A 16,771-nucleotide genomic window follows, 5' to 3' on the forward strand; every position below is an offset into this window, starting at 1 on the left:
TGACACTCGCAGGAACAAGGCCTGCCCATCTTTCCCTTGGCGTGGACCTCCCAGGGGTGTGCGTTTTTGCAGCGGGCCTGCTGTGTACTCTCTACTCCTGGACAAGTCCAGTACTACCTCCTGGTGCGCGGTGCACATGGATAGCCACACTGACCCTTGGGGCGATCTAGTAGAGGTGTCCCTGGTAGAGAGTCTCCTAACTTTTTCTCTTTCTGCCTCAAACTTCGTGGTTGTCTTATCTTTTTTTTTTTTTTTTTAAAGTTATCTCTTTATAATTATGTTTTTTTACAGCACTTCACCCGTCCCATACTTCATATCTTTCTAGTTCTTCTGTGTTCTTTTCTTTGCTCTCCTTCTGTAGAATTCTTCAATTTGAAGTGCCTACTTCACCCCGGTACACCAGTTTCCTCATATGTCAATTTTTGTTTTACCCTCTTCATCTCTTTATTACATAGACAAACCTCCAGATATGTGTAGTCTTCTATGGTTAATGATGAATAAACTCCCGTTTAATCCTGGTTAACCAAGCTTTTGATCCGGCTTCCTTTCATTTTTTATTTTTTTTTGGTTTCTCCACTAAACCTGACCTTTCATGCCTGGAAAGTCCCGAGCAGAGTTCCAGACCAGCTCCTGACTTTTAATCCTAAAACTAGGCAGGGACGTTTACAGAATGGGGTCTGCAACCTGTCTACAGTGTCATGGGCCCCTCTGAAATAGGCACAGACAACCACTTTCTGAGTTCATCTAAGTTAAGGCGCTGTGTTCCCCTGGGATTGCAATGGCGACTCAACTACGAGGTACCCAACTTGTTTGGGATGTTAATGCTCCTGGACAAACATGCAAATCAGTAGGGTCGCTTCCCCTGTGACCTGAACCTCTTCATTCACAACAACCATTTATTCTGTCCCCATACACTTTGCCATTAATAATGAAAATAACTCTAACTTGCCATGCCTAAAACACGACTTGTCTCCTGTGAGTGTCTTCAGCCATTTTAAAACAAAAGTTCACATCACCCGTCCTGTGCCCAAACCAATACAAATTAAACAACTCTCCGTCATACTCCAACATTAGGCGTTCAGACCCCTTCTGTGTGTATTGAGTTTCTTTTGGCTTATGTATTTTTTACTTAATTCAGTTGGATTTTCCGTCTTCCCCTGTTTCCATGACAACACAGTGTTTGCATCACACGCTGGAGTTTGTCGCTGTTAATGCTGTTTGCTGACTGGAATTAGTCCGTCAGTCTATGTTCCCCCATTTCTCCTCTTCACCCCCCAAAAAGTGACATATCAGCCCCCCTCAGAAGACTCACCCCACCCACCCCCTTTTCCTTGGTTTGTCTGCATGCCACTGTGCCTCTTTACTGTCTCTCCATCGTGTCCTTAGTGTATTCTGGAATGTTGCAGTGAAGTTGCCCTCTGAAAGGTCCATGGTTTGGTGGGTGGGAAGGCAAAGTCTACAGGCCAGAACTGGCTGGGGAGTCCAGCAGGTTCCTGCCGGAATCATTGTGGCTGGCCCAGACTAATGGGCTGATCCATGGGTAATTATCTGGACCGTTGCTGTGCTTGCCGCCCTCTGAGGGTGACATTTAACAAAGAGCATTTAAGCCCGTGGCTTGCCAAATACCACTGTAGTGATTTAACTGTGGCAAGGGCTGGCCAAATCTCAGGCCCTGAGGCGAGTGAAGGTGTTGGAAAAAGCCTGTCCAAGATTAGAGGTACCTTTACCTGGGTGGACATTGGTTTAGTGCTATCACAGTACCATCGCCTTACAGGCTGAACCTATTGAAGCATGAACTTCGGTTATTTAGTACAGAGTAAGACTTCAATGTCTTACTCAGAGGCTGAGGGAAGACCTTCCCTCTGTCAGTGGTCTTCCTCCCTGAAACTTGTCCAAGTCCAACCTCATGAACTCTCTCTTTCTGTAACTAGCCCAGACGGAGAACTCTGCTCTACTTGTCACCACGACAGACTAAGGCAGTCTGTCTCCCTGACATGGCACGGACTGAAAAACGTATATTCTTCCTGATCCTCGCCCAATCTTCAAAACCTTCTGTGCCTGTAACCCGGACAAACCAAAAAATGCCTTATCCCAAAAACTAAGAAAACCCTCCTGGCTTCTAACAGTATAGGGCGATGATGGCAGCTCCAACATTTGTACAAACTGAGACAGGCCACGTCTTTCACTGTATTTAACACTGCAGGCTCTAAAATGCCTACCACCCCAACACAAGAAGATACTCAAGAAAGCTCTGTTATGGTCTTGGCTGTGGTTGATCGTACCCGCCCTGCAGAGCCTGCGGGAAAATTGTGCATAAAGCCACTCCTCCTGGGGAATGGAGACCACCTGGTTCTAGTGATGATCTTGGCACGTCTCTGGGGAAAATCTGTCTTCAGCTTTCAAAAAGGTGTTTTCAGGAGTGCGCATCACTGTAAGATTCCTTCCACGTCACCACGTCCCCCCTTTCTCTCCCTTTGCTCATGTTCTACCGTCAGGTCTGGAAGCTGCATCCACCTTGAGCTCAGGAGATGCTGAGAACATGGCACTAAGATTTTCCTAGGTGTCCCGTCTGTGAATGTGTCTTGTTAGTTCTCAGCAGTGATGACTCTGTTTCTTGTCCTGTCAGGGCTGAGATGTGACCATGTGCCCCCCATTTTGCCCAAGCCCCGCATTTGATCACATCCGCGACACAAAGTATGCAGCATTAAAGTGGGCCCCTTCCCAACCCCTCCCCTCGCTCTCTGTCTCTCTTTTGTCTCTTCCTCTATCTCTGAAATTCACTTGGGCATTTGCTAGTGGCCCATGGGTTATGTTCCTTTGCATTGGTCTCCCCTCTCTTGTCTCTCTCTCTCTTTCTCACTTTCTCTTTCTTTTTTAACCCTGTTTTTGCATGATGTCTGTTACTCTGAGAGCTGCATCTACCGATCGAATGGTGTCAGATCAAAAAGAGGCTTCGTTGGGTTTCTACACCCGAAAACCACAAAAATGTCATTAGCGTTTCTCATCTTTTAAATTTTTATTTTTATGCTCCCGGCCGGTAGAGCGTCTCTAGAGGGCTCCTGTTCAAATTATGCTTAAAACTCTTGGCTACTTAATTTCTCTCCCCTCTTCCAATCTCCTGCTGCTCCCTACACCACCTTGACTGCTTCCATCAACCATCCTCTCCCGCCGCTCTGCTTCTGTCTCCCACCTACTGTTAGCGGGCCCTGGAGAAGGGAAGAATTAGGCATTGTCCACCAAGATCTCCCCATCTGTTGAGATTCTGGGGCGCGGGCAATGTGAGGGCCCTCTAGGAGTTCCTTCGTTCCTTCTCCTTGGCCAGTAGCTCCTACGCAGTATTCACTCCTCATTGACTTCACTTTGCTCCTCCTCTTTTCTTTTACCCTTTGACCCATGTCAAACTGCATAGCTGAACCCTTATCGTAAATGTTCTATCCAGAGGTACAGGGTCCCTTTCTCTACCCAGAGAATGGTCCCTATCACATTTGCTGTCTTCCCATCCTTAAGCCACCCAGTTAGGGGGCCCCAGGAACTCGGACAGAGGGGTAGGAAACGAGGGGCCACATTTTGTTTTTCATCTGATATGTGAAATGTCTTTGAAGATGAGAAATAGCTAATATATTTTTGTGTATTATCTGTGCTGTGATGGGCCTACCTCCTGACTACTGGAGACCTGTTGCTATGAATTTCAGCTTTAATGTCTTTCTATTTCCAGTTTATATTGTTTGTGAAGTACATTTCTTTAAAATTATTTTTTGTTAATTTGTTTTTAATTTAAACTTTTTGCAGATTCTGTATTTTTTTTTTGTTTTTTTTCCTTTTTTTCTTTTGGTTTATTTCACCCGTCCGCTCTGTGTTTTTTTTATTACCCTCTTTGCCTTTCTTCCACAGTCCGCCGAGTGGCGCCCCGCTTCTCCATCCTACCAGTCAGCCATGAGATCATGCCGGGTGGTAGCGTGAACATCACATGCGTGGCAGTTGGCTCACCAATGCCCTACGTGAAGTGGATGATGGGGCAGGAAGAACTGACACCTGAAGACGACATGCCCGTGGGGCGCAATGTGCTAGAACTGACCAATATCAAAGAGTCTGCTAACTACACCTGTGTCGCCATGTCCAGCCTCGGTGTTATCGACTCTGTGGCACAAATCACAGTGAAATGTAAGTGCAGACAGGGCTGGAGTAATATGAAGAGGAATTAATCTAGTGTCAGCTCGCCCCTTGAAATTCCCATGCTAATGCCTAAGGCCACCAGAAGTGTGTGCATTTGTTCAAACAGCAGGAAATTTGGCAATGTTTCTAGAGGGAGGTTGGGTGACACAATATGTTACTTTAGTAACGGTGGCCAAACTTCATCTTTGAATCTTTCATGATCTCGGAGCACTAATAATCATATTGTCGTGTGGTAACATAAGTGATAACATCGTTTTGTTACCAAAGTTCTGTCTGCTTTAGATATTGCAATTGCTCTGATGTAAAATACAGAAACACTGACCTATCCACAAAACATAAAAGGAAAAATGGCACAGCTTTTGCAAGCCAGGCAAAGGAATTTGATTCCAAAAGTGCTTTCTTTGACACCCGCTATTGTTGATTTATGTCCCAATTTGTGCATGTTTCTATGAGTATATAGTCTTCCTCACGTACATGAATACGCCATTATAAGATGCTGCCCTCTGCATTACAACATGATATTCCAATGTTCTCTAGCAATGGGTCTTGCAGAGATTCACAGGCCTGAACCATTTGCCGTAGTTCACATAGGTAGACAAATAATACCCTTGGCTTCAAATGTTTTTGTCACAAAATCTCTTGGGTTCTTTAAAATCTAGGTCAATTAAAATGATCTTGACAGGTTTCAGAATTTACAGTCAATATCCTTAGGGCTTCATGAGATCTATATTAATTTTGGGTACAGTATGTATTGGTGTAGTGGAAGCATTGTTAGACCTCATTCTGCGATATCTACATAATATTGACGTGTGAAATGTGTGTGAGCTCCAGAGTTTAATGTTTAACTGGCATTCCTTTTGGGCTGTTGTTATTCTAGCTAGGGTCTGCTTACTCTTGGCTTGCTTTTAGGTTAGACTGGGTGGGAAATAGAGATAAAACAAACAAAGACTACATCTATCCCTTTTCTTCATATAACCGAAAAACCCACAAAACCCAAAAGATAGAAGACCTACCAGATCACTGCTGCCTCGTTATTTAAATGGTAGATTACTGTTTCAGTTTCAAGAACTAATGGTGTACGTTAATTTAATTGTCTATCTAGCATTTTCTATTTGCTATTTTTATTGAGCCGATACTTACTACCACATGGCTAATTTAGAGCACTGGGGACTGAGAAAGTGACAAATGTTATCGCACTATGTTTCATGTGATTCCTCAGAAAGAGAGCTAGTCTCGATACTGAATCCACTAATCCCTGGATTACTCAGGTGTTTTCACACAGATACATTTCTTCTTATGTTGGGATAAAGTTGGAGTTCCAGAAGCTCTTCGTTTGTTGTGTGTTATGTGGTTTGGTCCCACAAACAAGAATTGGTTTCTACATCTATCCCGAGCCTTTGGTCACTTGGCTGGTTCCTTATGGTGGTTCTGGCTCATACTAAAGACAGAGACCAGGAACTCTGAGCATTCTAACACCTTATTTTTTTCAGCTTGATATGCCATGAAACGCAGGTGCTTCTCCTTAACTACTAGCTAGCGTCGCCATCTACAAGGATGGCAGAATGCCCCTTTGGTTAATCAACCCCTCATCCCCAACCACCACTGATAATCAGAATTTCACATTGTCAGTATTTTTGATGGTGCCTAGTACTCTCTCCCCAGTCATGCATTTACGATAATAGGGGTTCTATAATGTTCCTCTGTTTGATGTTGTCTGATTGTATTTCCAAAATCCCTAATCACCCAGTTCGGTTTCCAGAATAGCTCTCTTGCTTTAGGAAGTCTGCTTGGGGTTTGTGACTTATTATGACATCACTCACAAGATGGCCATTTGGAAAACCAAACCAAAGCATTGGTTGGTGGCGATGTGTCTGAAAAGAGCCTGTGTAGTTTTAACACGTGCATGAGCTATGACTGTCTCTTTTCAAACCAGTGTAAGTGAAGTGAACTGCTTGGAAATCTGGTATCAGATCCTGGTTTGTTCAGTATCCCTTGGTTCTGAGTGGGCGCTCTTGTGTCTGATGTGAAAACACAATGCTGAGCAGGCCTCGCATCCTTCAGCATTCTTATTTTTCTTCGTTCATAATTTATAAAGTGTCTGGCAGAGAATAAAAAATGCAACGCTTGCACAGTTTGGATGGTGGGTACACTTGGAGGAGAATCAACCTGGAGACAAGAGGTATTAAGCTGAGGTTACAGAATCGGGAAGTGTTTGTGGCGGCTGCTTCTGCATGGTGCATGGATTGCATCACAGCAATATCAATATCCGCAACTAGAAAGTGAGACGGTTCACAAGCGTGAAACTGCCAGAAGAGGATGGGAATGGCAGGGCCGAGGGGCTCAAGGGTAGCAAGGAAGACAATGGATGAACAGTAGAAGTGGAAACACAGGAAGAGCCCTTAAGTTGCTGGGCACTGGGACCTGTGCTGTTTATGAAGCAGAATTGTAGATGTATGAATGAGAAAGCTGGGACATGGTGCAAACACTGGTGGTCCACGAGAGCAGTAAGAGGTACCATAGGGTTTCTTTTTGAGCATTTAGTTCCACTTCTACAGGTTTAAGTTCCTGTAATAAATAAATAGGTACCAATTGTGTTTAATGGAGTTGTAGGTTTGGTGACTTTTGAGGTCATGTTTTTTTGTTGCGAAAGACCGCTGGCAGAGATTGCATGTATCTAGCAAATTTGTGTTCACCAGTTAATGATTAAGCAATTAACAAATACAATAAATAATTGTGTATATGGACACTTAACCTATGTTTTCATCCCCATTTAAAGATGCAGGGATAGCCAGTTTTTGTCAAAACCTCACTCTAGTAAACATTTGTTACAAGATGTCTTAGTGCAGTGGTTCCCAACCTGTGGTCCGGGGACCCCTGGGGGTCCGCAAAGCTGCTTCAGGGGGTCCGTGACTGCTCAGAAAATTAAATATGAACAGATTAGGTTCCCAGCTTTCAGTAATGGCTCAGTGGGGGAAGGGGTCCCCCAGATTCCAATAATGATTCAGTGAGGGTCCAGTAATGATAAAGAGGGGGTACACAGAAGTCAAAAGGTTGGAAACCACTGTCTTATTGAGTTAAACACCCATTGCCAACTGTGGGTGAAATGAGGGTCACAAGTCTGAATCCTGATAGGATTGACAGAACCCACGATCCTTCGTAGGTCAATAGGCAGAGCCCCTTAAAACTGGTAATAGTAGCACCTGCTGTTTACAGAGCTGCAAAACGGAATGGTAGAAAATGCTGTGTGAACACGTTACTATCAGATAGTGTTGGAATTTAGCTATTCAATTATAAATGTTTTTCTGTTTCTCAGCACTCCCCAAAGCTCCCGGTAAGCCTGTGGTGACGGAGACCACAGCCACCAGTATCACTGTCACCTGGGACTCTGGCAATCCCGACCCCGTGTCATATTATGTGATAGAGTACAAGTCGAAGAGTCAAGAAGGGCCATACCAGATCATGGAGGACATAACCACCACTCGCTACAGCATTGGAGGATTGAGTCCCAACTCAGAGTATGAGATCTGGGTGTCTGCAGTCAACTCAATCGGCCAGGGACCACCCAGTGAGACTGTAGAAGCCCGCACAGGCGAGCAGGCACCAGCCAGTGCCCCGCGCAATGTCCAGGCACGAATGCTGGGCCCCTCAACCATGATCATTCATTGGGAAGAGCCGGTGGAGCCCAACGGGCAAATTCGAGGCTACAGAGTCTATTTCACCATGGAACCCGACAAGCCTGTTAATGACTGGCAGAAGTACATAGTAGAGGGAAGCCATCTGACGACAGTGAAGAGCCTACGAGAAGACGAGACCTACACAGTCCGAGTTTTAGCCTACACGTCTGTAGGAGATGGACCACTCTCGGAGCCTATGCAGATCAAGACACAGCAGGGAGGTGAGTCTTGATCAGGCTGGAGGGAGGCTTATGCTGCGGGTTAGGCAGATGCCAGGCAGCAAAAACATGCACACAGTTGCTTTAAGCAAAATAAGGGTGGTGATGATTCTGTCTGCCAGTACTGAATCCACCTGAGAAAGTTAGGGTGGATAACACAATCATATTTCTGCTAAAACTTGACTATAAGCTGATGCTTTTTGCTGTGCCTGTTTGAACATGCCTGTCTGTAAGTATGCTCAAGTAGTCCCTGCTAATATATGCCTCATGTGCCTAATATGTGGTTTGAAGCAGAAAGTATTGTGCAGGCACCTCACTTCTAAACCTTCCATGGTTTCGTTCAGGACAAACCTTACTTTAAGTGTACGAGGAAGATGGTAAAACGAGTTTTGTGAACTATGTTAACGTGTAGATAACTTTTGCGGCTTTTGACTTTTTGTCATTAGAGATGCATAAAGACACTGACTCCAGAGGTTTAAGACTCCATCAACTCTGGTGAAAATGTGTGCTCAAGCCAATCTGATTTAGAGGGCACCTTGAGTATCTATACATGATTGTTCCTCTGCTTCAAGCTCTCTGATTTAGGAATAGTGCTCTCTGAAATATACTCACCTGCACTCATTGCAAATCTATTATCAATCACGAGAGTCGGCACCAAACCGTATTAAAGTGGATTTGTAAATTTGTTTATTCTTTGGTTTGCCAGAGTGTCTAATTTGTTCTCACTTTCCTTTCCATTACTCTTAAGTTGAAGAAATGCCAATTCTAGTTATAGGGTGATAGTTCTTTATGGTCACTCTTCTTACAGTGAGCAGCTGACACTTGACGTGTGGTTTCGCAATGCCACTCTGTATAAGCAGTACAAAACTGGCATAGCCTCCTCCTCTTTCCATACCTTCAACCCAACACCTTAAAATGGACATCTTTACCATACAACATACGATTCTGGTTCATAGTTGCTGATGGTTTCAGTGTCTTGTGCAGTTCTGTGTCAGGTTCACACACAATTTCTTTTACCCAATTGAGCGTCTTAAAGAGGCAGCGCGCCTCGTGCCATAAAGCACCCACAAATTGCCTTCTTGGAGGTTGCTGACTGCCTGGGGGTGCATTTTCCCCTTTATCCCATCAGAGCCGCTGGTACTTGCTTTCTGAATCGGTTACTCTCTTCTTCCCCAATTTATCTTTATCACAATATCAGTTCCTGGTCAACCAATGAACTTCAGGGCAGAAGCTAAAACCGAGACGAGCATCATGCTGACCTGGAGCCCACCCCGGCAGGAAAGCGTCATTTCATACGAACTGTACTACAAGGAAGGACTACATGGCAAGGAGGTAAGCGCTCTGAGGCTTAGGAAAGTTTGAGAGGGGACAGAAAGCGCTATGTGGCATGGCAAGTAAGTGGCGAAGCTGGGAAAGTGGAAGCATAAATGTGTGAGATGGTGAAAGGGGCATGTAGGAGTGACAGTGAAGGTGGTGGAGTGGGAAGATCAACAAAGATGATGGATTGCCAAGGCAGAAAAATGTGGGAAGGAGAAGAGAACAATGATCAGACATATGCCAGTAAGGGGTAGAACAGAGGAGAAATATGGGCTCTGGGGTGCTGGAAGGGTGAGAACAAGGGCAGTGGGTTGTCAGTAAGGAAGAGAGAAGGCCAGGAGACCTGAAAAGTGTATGTTGTGGAGGGAAGGAGTAAAGATAGGAAAAGTTGAGGCCTATAGGTGCATAAGGAGGACAACCTCATGTAAGAAAAGAGAGGAGCTTGGAGGTCTGCAAACTTACAGACAACACAAGAGGAAGATGCCAAAGACGAAATATAGCTATTGAGGAGAGAGGGTAGAAAGCAGTAGCAAGGAACAGGTAACTTAAGGAGGATTGGGGTACGGCTCGAAGACAATCACCTGTATCTTATGTTCCTACCTAACATTAGCGTTTCTCCAGACATTGGTTACAATTGTGCCATTAAAAGATAATATTAAAAGGGTGGATAGAATTGAGGAAACGTGGGCCGAGAGGTTTGCTAACATCTTTATAAACATAACACAGTCCTTTAGCTCTGTGGAGCAATGGGGCCGACCTATTTCGTTTGAATGGCAGACATCGTGTTCACGCTCCATTGACTGCGCTCTTTCCCACCTGGCTACGATTTCAATGTTGCTGCTGTTCAATCTGATATCTTGACTTGCAATTCCCTGCAGCCTCCCAGGCTGTGATTCTGTGGGTTTTAGTTATTTGCATCTAGGTAAACCTGCTGTGGGTGGCACATTATTAGCCACTGTATTTACTCTTGGACTTCCTGGATGATCTAGAGTTCACCCTCTCTCTAGGTTACACACTTAATCTTATCTTAGTCAAAAAATATATCCATCTCAACTTACTTTTTTTCTCCGAGCTGGGCTGTTAATTTAAATGTCTTAATTACAGGCATGACTGTTATCCTCTGATTCCAATAAGAATTTACCAGCTGTATATAGCCTTAACATATTTGGGAAAACCTACTACCTTTCATTCAGCAACATATTGACGTTCCCTTTGCATTGTATCTAATTCACAATTGAAAATGCTCGCCAAAACCCCCGTTAATAAATTGGCACCAATCAAAGCCATTACCACTGGGAACGATAATTTTAAACACCAATAGAGACAATCTGAAGCAAATGGATGAAAGAAATAGAAAAGGTGAGACTAAAAATTAAGGCACCTGAAAAGGTGCTGGCAGGATTGGAAGAGGATCGGGAGGCATAGAGGTGCTTTCCCTTCACAAATGGTCATTATCTCTTTTGTAACACAACTCATTGGGTGTAATGCTAGAGAAAGGATGAAGTGGGAGGCAAATGGGCTCTTTGCTGCTTCATCCTGGTGTGGGTGGTATGGAAAGCAGTGGTCATCTAAAGCAGCCCCAAGTGTCTCTTCTCCAAGACATAAACTGTTGTTTTTCTGTCTTGCACACCTGATCACTTTTGGTAAGCTCTGCATCAAGCTTTGACAATTGTTCGTCTCTTTTTTTGCCATTTTCATTCTCAGATTTCGAAAACCATTGACCCTGTGACCTCATACACAGTGGATGGCCTGAAGCCAAATACAGAGTATTACTTCCATCTTGCTGCCCACTCGCATGTAGGCCTAGGAGCTGCGACCGCCGAGATCAAAGAGAAAACGTTGCAGTCTAGTAGGTGTCTCTCCTTTTCCAGGCTTCTCTGTGGGACGTGGGGAGGCTTTTAGAACAAAGTGTGGTCATGAATAGGTTGACTCTCATATTAGAGTAGCATAGGTCTTACATTTGAGTTGGTGGGGATTTGGAACACCTCCGAAAAACTTGCTCAATAAGAGTATAGCCAGATGAGAAGCAACATCATATGCAGGGCTAATGTATGGTGTGTAGATTTAAGGAATTGTTTAATAATGTTGTACCGTATGTGCTAGAAGGAAAGTGCTGCCAGTCATATAAGCCTTTCTTGGATGCGTAAGAGTACTAAGAATTTAGGATATCTGTGTAAAGATAGCTGACACAAGATTCCAATGTAGTTCAGAATCACCTACCCTTGGAACACTTGGAAATGGGAAAATTTGAAAAGCAGCAAGTGGTCCTCCTGGTGCCGGGAGCAAATGAACATACAACATGCAGATCGCTTTGACCCTGGCAAGCATTTAGTGATGTAACTGAGGGCAGCTGGTATTGTGACTATCTGCATAGCGATTTCATTGTTTTTATGAGTGAAAAGGGGGGTGGTGTGAAGGGTCGAGAAAATGATGTGGCTATAGACATTTCTCCCCATCTGATGTTACAAAAAAAGAATAATCCACTACTGCTTTAATCACCATTTCCATCACACCACTGCCTTATAACTCCACTGTCGTTACTACCCCTACCACCGCCTGCTACGTCCCTGCCTTCCACTCTCAGCACTGTTTGTGTATATTCACAGTAAAGCACCGTAAGCAAACTCAGTGTTCTCTTCCAATACATCCATTTAATCATACAACTCCATCAAAGGAGCTCTCGGACCCCATCCCTTACTCTCCCTACCCATTAGGCGAGTTGGCCGATATGCCCATTGCCAAATGTTACATGGTGCAGGCAAGCAGTGCGACCTTCTGCAGGATCCAAGCTTGGATCTTACTTCCTACAGACTCGCAAAGCTTGCAAACAAAGCTCTTTACAAATCCATAAATCTCAGCAGTATTCGCCCAAGGAAGTGAAATTAAATGTTAATGTTTGTTTATTTGTGCGCGTATTCACAGACGCCCATGCTCTTGTTTCTAGAGATCGCAGATAATCAAAGAGAATGGTCTACTCCCCTTACTTATGAAAGCATTTCCTTCATTGCCTTTTGACCTGCTTCCCTGAAGTCCTCTCTTCATCCAGAATCCATACTGTCACCATCTCTTGTCCCCTTAGCTCCCTTCTTTCAGCTCTACATATGTGCTGTCAATCACCCTCGCAAGCTTTGAACTTTCCTGTGTTACCTCACTGCAAAAATAGGAACAGTGGATGTGAAAATGAATTTAAAACACCTGCCATCTATTTGCAAAACTTACTTGTTTAAAGAGTAACCTGCTAGCAAGTTTACATTGATATGACCTTTTGTGAGATTGTACTTCATGTACAACGCATTAAAAGCTATGTGGAGCTAGGGAATTGGTCACGTCACTCAGCTTTTTACTAACTATCCTTTTGAACCTGAGGATGTTTAGTAATGAGCTAGTCATATTACAGTCCTCGACAAATCATAAAAATGCTACTAGACCTGCAGGTCAAGTAGCTTGAACAATCTACTCGACCTAACTAATGTACTTGAACCGGAAACGGGTCTTAAATTGTGTGATCCTATGCAAATATTTTATTTTACAGTCGCCTTTTCTTTCAATCTCACATATGAGTGCACCTTCAAATATGCAATTTCAGCATTTCTGCTGTAATAAAGTCCTCCTGTGTTTGATTAAGCACACTAAATGTTTGCTCCATGTATAATAAATCTAGCCCACAAATTGGGTACACATGATCCATGCACGACTTGCCCCTTTGTTTACTAATAGCTTTGCCGTCAGGGCAGAGGTGTTTCTCAGTTTGTTTAAACACTCACTTTTATTAAATATATTACTAAAGAATTATGTGGTAGCGCACTGTCATTTACAGACAGTAAATTTCAAAGAAATGTCCAAAAACCTTCTCACTAACTTGCAGCTTTACTGATTAAAACGATTTAGTGTATTAACAATAATCTGTGAAAATTAGGTTTCAGAAAAAATGTTTCATTTGCACATCACCAACTAAAGAGTTCTGACTTTTTTTTTATCCTATAAAAATATTTTTTCATCACACAAATACAAAAAAATGGTCTTTCACAGCTACTAAAATATATTTTGAAATGTTTGTTAAGTTGACTTAGTTATATAAATGTTGTGTGTTAGGAAAGACCTGATGCCCACAGCCTTTCATTTCACACAAGTCCGACAGTTCACCTTACAAAACCCTGGAACTCTGCGGTCACAAGGAAAAGTATTTGCATTGCAAGAAGACAAACTGATCTTTGACCTCTGTCTCTGAACAAAGAGCAAATGTGACAAGATTAAAATTTAAAGTCATCTTAATTGTGAATTCAGTTTCCTTCTGAATAGAACACCTGTTCTTTGTCCACTGCCAGAAGGGACCAGTAGGTTCTAAAAATAGCTTGACCTCATAAAAAACGACTTGCCATTGTGAGTGGTCCAGTAGATTTTTGTAAGCCTTGAAAAATAGGTTGGCCTGAAAAGAAAGAGTAGATGACCTTATGCCTGATGGCGTTGGCTGGCCATATTACCTGCAAAACACTTTGGTAACCCTTTCAAACTACAATTTTTCTCCCTGCTGTCTACCACGCTGATTGCTATTGGGCTCTGTGAGCAGGGCATCAGGAGAAGCTTTGGATTCAGGGAGGTGTAGGAAGTAGAGGATTAATGGGAGTTCAGAGGTGCATTGAAACTGCCACTTAATCGAGCATGCGTAACCCTTAGGATCCCAATTTAGTTTAATGCAATCCTGATGCAAAGATCTCAAACTGTACCTTCCCTGGAAACTTTGCTTTTTTGCAGGATTTTTTGCTCCGATTCATTGGCCTGCAGCAACTGTCCCCTATATTCCTTGTCACATGGGCACTGCTAAGCACCAGTGGCCAGAGCTACAGCTGGCTAGTAAAGCAACTGGTCACGCCAATGCAGGACTGCTTGTAAATCATGTGCAGGCCAAAACTGATTAAAGCTATATTACACTTTCTTCACACCAAAGTAATGCTATAGATGACAGTCAAACCGGTGCTCTCTCAGACTCAAAGATTTTTCCACTGCTGAACACATCACACAGTTTCCAGCAGTACTAACCATCTAGGCACCTCACAGAAAACCTAATTGCATCATATTCGGACAGCTCTCAACCATCCCACAGAGCTGTAGATGGTGTACATAAGGCTTTCACAAATTACTGTTCTATGACGTCATGTAGATGGCCATGCCAAGCTCACACATCTCTAACTGTTGGGCAAAAGGAGTCTTACTGCTCCAAAAAACAGATAAAGCATTAAGTAAAACCCGTCATCCATATGCTTTCTTCTACCAGATACCATTCACATCCCACTGCTGTCAGGTTGCCTCCAAACTAACGGGGCCAATCATGATTTTACATAGATACTCATCAACTGACCTCATGCCCAGTAAACACCATACAATCTTATATTCGGACCAGAACACCCAATACTGACCACCACAAGCAGGCTCATTCTCTGGGCTGCGAAGGAAGCTGTGCAAGGGTTGGGTGGCACCCCTGGAGCTACTGGGCCATACCAGTGTTAGACTTTGCCCATAACGTATGTCCTTGTTAAGCTAGACACAACTGTTTTAGTTGTAACCCTCTAGGTGACAGCCCTTCCTAGAAGTACGAACGACAAATGTATCCTACCTTTTTGTTTGCTTCTCTGTGTGCAGTGCTTTTAAATTCAGTTTTTTGCTACATGCAGTACGCCTGAGCATACTGTGTCACTTTTTCATAAAGGTCAGTATGACTCCAGAACCCAGCTCCTTCCCTATCCTTTCAAGTACACCGTAAAGGAGGAAAACGCATCCCCCAAACACTGCCTACCCCAAACTAAAGCTGTTTCTACACTCACAATTCGGTCCAAAAACTTCACATCCTCCAAACCAGGGCTACCAGTAAACGAGAATTAAACCGTGAAGCACAGTATTCCCCATGATTTCTTTTGCATACGGAACAATAATAATATATGGTATTATCGAAGTCGGCCTGCATGTTTATGCCTGAGCACTTGACTGTTTTTACGCTCTGAGCTCTTCGGCTCAGGGCGCACTTTTACAACAGAAGGGTAGCTGGTTTTTAAACTGCCTTCCTAAGGTATTGTTTTGAGAGTAGTGCAGCTTCCACTTTGGAAGTTCAAAACTCCCGAAGAATAACAGTGCACCGTGGAAGGGATTTCCCCTTGCATCTTCTTCCGGGTCTTTATCAAGGCATTTTACCGGGGAATCCAAGCGAAACCATAGAATATGCGAGCTTCTGCGAACATCTACTTTCCAGCTCTATTAATTCCATAACAAAGCTTTAAAATTGTCCTGTCTTTAGCAGCATACCTTGAAAAGTGACTGACTGCCTGGTAACATAGAAAGTACGGACCTGCTGTTGGCAAGCATAGCATAGCGCTAATGCTGGGGTTTAATAAGGTATGACTTTGAGACTTACATGGAAACTGTGAGTCAAAACATGCTCATCTCATGACCACTGTATTCACAGAACTATCTTAGGGTAGTAACTCTGTATTTTCTCTTCTCTGTGTGCTAAGCCATGAGAGTAGACAACTCCAAGATTCTCTTTAGGGATCACTCTGGTCCTCCTCAAGAGTCCCACGTACACACAAACTGTGCTAATATCCCTCTTTGTAGTATTTTTGCTTTTTTGGGCGTAGAGTTCTAATCTATGAAGCATCCAATGTTGCGTTCTGCTCCAGGGACAATAAAGCCTAAACAAAATGTCTGCCCAGGTCAGGGCCAAATTAAAGTGCCTGCTTTACTTTCCAAGTAGTTTTAATGAAGCACTCGAGACCTGAGGTTTTATAACTCGTACAGGAACTGTGCTACCTAATATGTCAATGAAAAACAATTGGTACTGAATCCAAAAGGGGCTTTAATCATAAAATGTACCAAACACCCAAAACATTACAACGACGTAGTAGTTGCCAGTAAGGGAAACATGCTTGGTGATCTCTCAAACATAATACACACATGAGATAAGTGATCATTGTGTATATCAAAATACAAAAACAGCACGTTTGTTAGTCTCCGATACAAAATGATTTTAAAGTGTCCGCCTCAATGTCAACAACGTTTCGATCCCGTCAGAAATGTGGGGTCACCATCAGGACTCAAAGTCTTGGAGCCTGAGGAAAAATATGTATTAAATGTCAGAGGGGCAATCGTTAAAGTATCAGTTGACCCAAGGTTCAATAATAAGGATGAAGTAGTAAGTGGTGGCTGTGCCTTAATGTGCAGTGGAGCATTGGGGAGGGTAGAAGTCCTTACCCGACTGCGACAACCGTTCCCTGCGGCGCCTTCAATTGGCGACCCACGTGCAGATGTTTTCATGATGGAGCTCAGCACATACCCTACCAGCTCCACTGAGTCTCAGGTGCACGATGTACTTCCACAGGCACCTTACAGAGGGTGCACTGT

General features: G+C 43.6%; 1 protein-coding gene across 7 annotated transcripts in view; it reads left to right on the top strand.

Moving 5' to 3' along the window:
• The window catches only part of PTPRS (protein tyrosine phosphatase receptor type S), a 542,831-nt gene that overhangs the window by 302,293 nt on the left and 223,767 nt on the right, over positions 1 to 16,771 (top strand). For all 7 annotated transcript variants that reach the window (XM_069215972.1, XM_069215973.1, XM_069215971.1 and 4 more), the window contains exons 7-10: positions 3,892 to 4,161; positions 7,487 to 8,068; positions 9,264 to 9,397; positions 11,087 to 11,231. In XM_069215972.1, the coding sequence (XP_069072073.1) occupies positions 3,892 to 4,161; positions 7,487 to 8,068; positions 9,264 to 9,397; positions 11,087 to 11,231 (1,131 nt within the window). The remainder of the gene's footprint in view (positions 1 to 3,891; positions 4,162 to 7,486; positions 8,069 to 9,263; positions 9,398 to 11,086; positions 11,232 to 16,771) is intronic.

This window comes from Pleurodeles waltl, chromosome 12 (assembly GCF_031143425.1).
Source record: "Pleurodeles waltl isolate 20211129_DDA chromosome 12, aPleWal1.hap1.20221129, whole genome shotgun sequence".
NCBI classification, from domain to species: Eukaryota; Metazoa; Chordata; class Amphibia; order Caudata; family Salamandridae; genus Pleurodeles; species Pleurodeles waltl.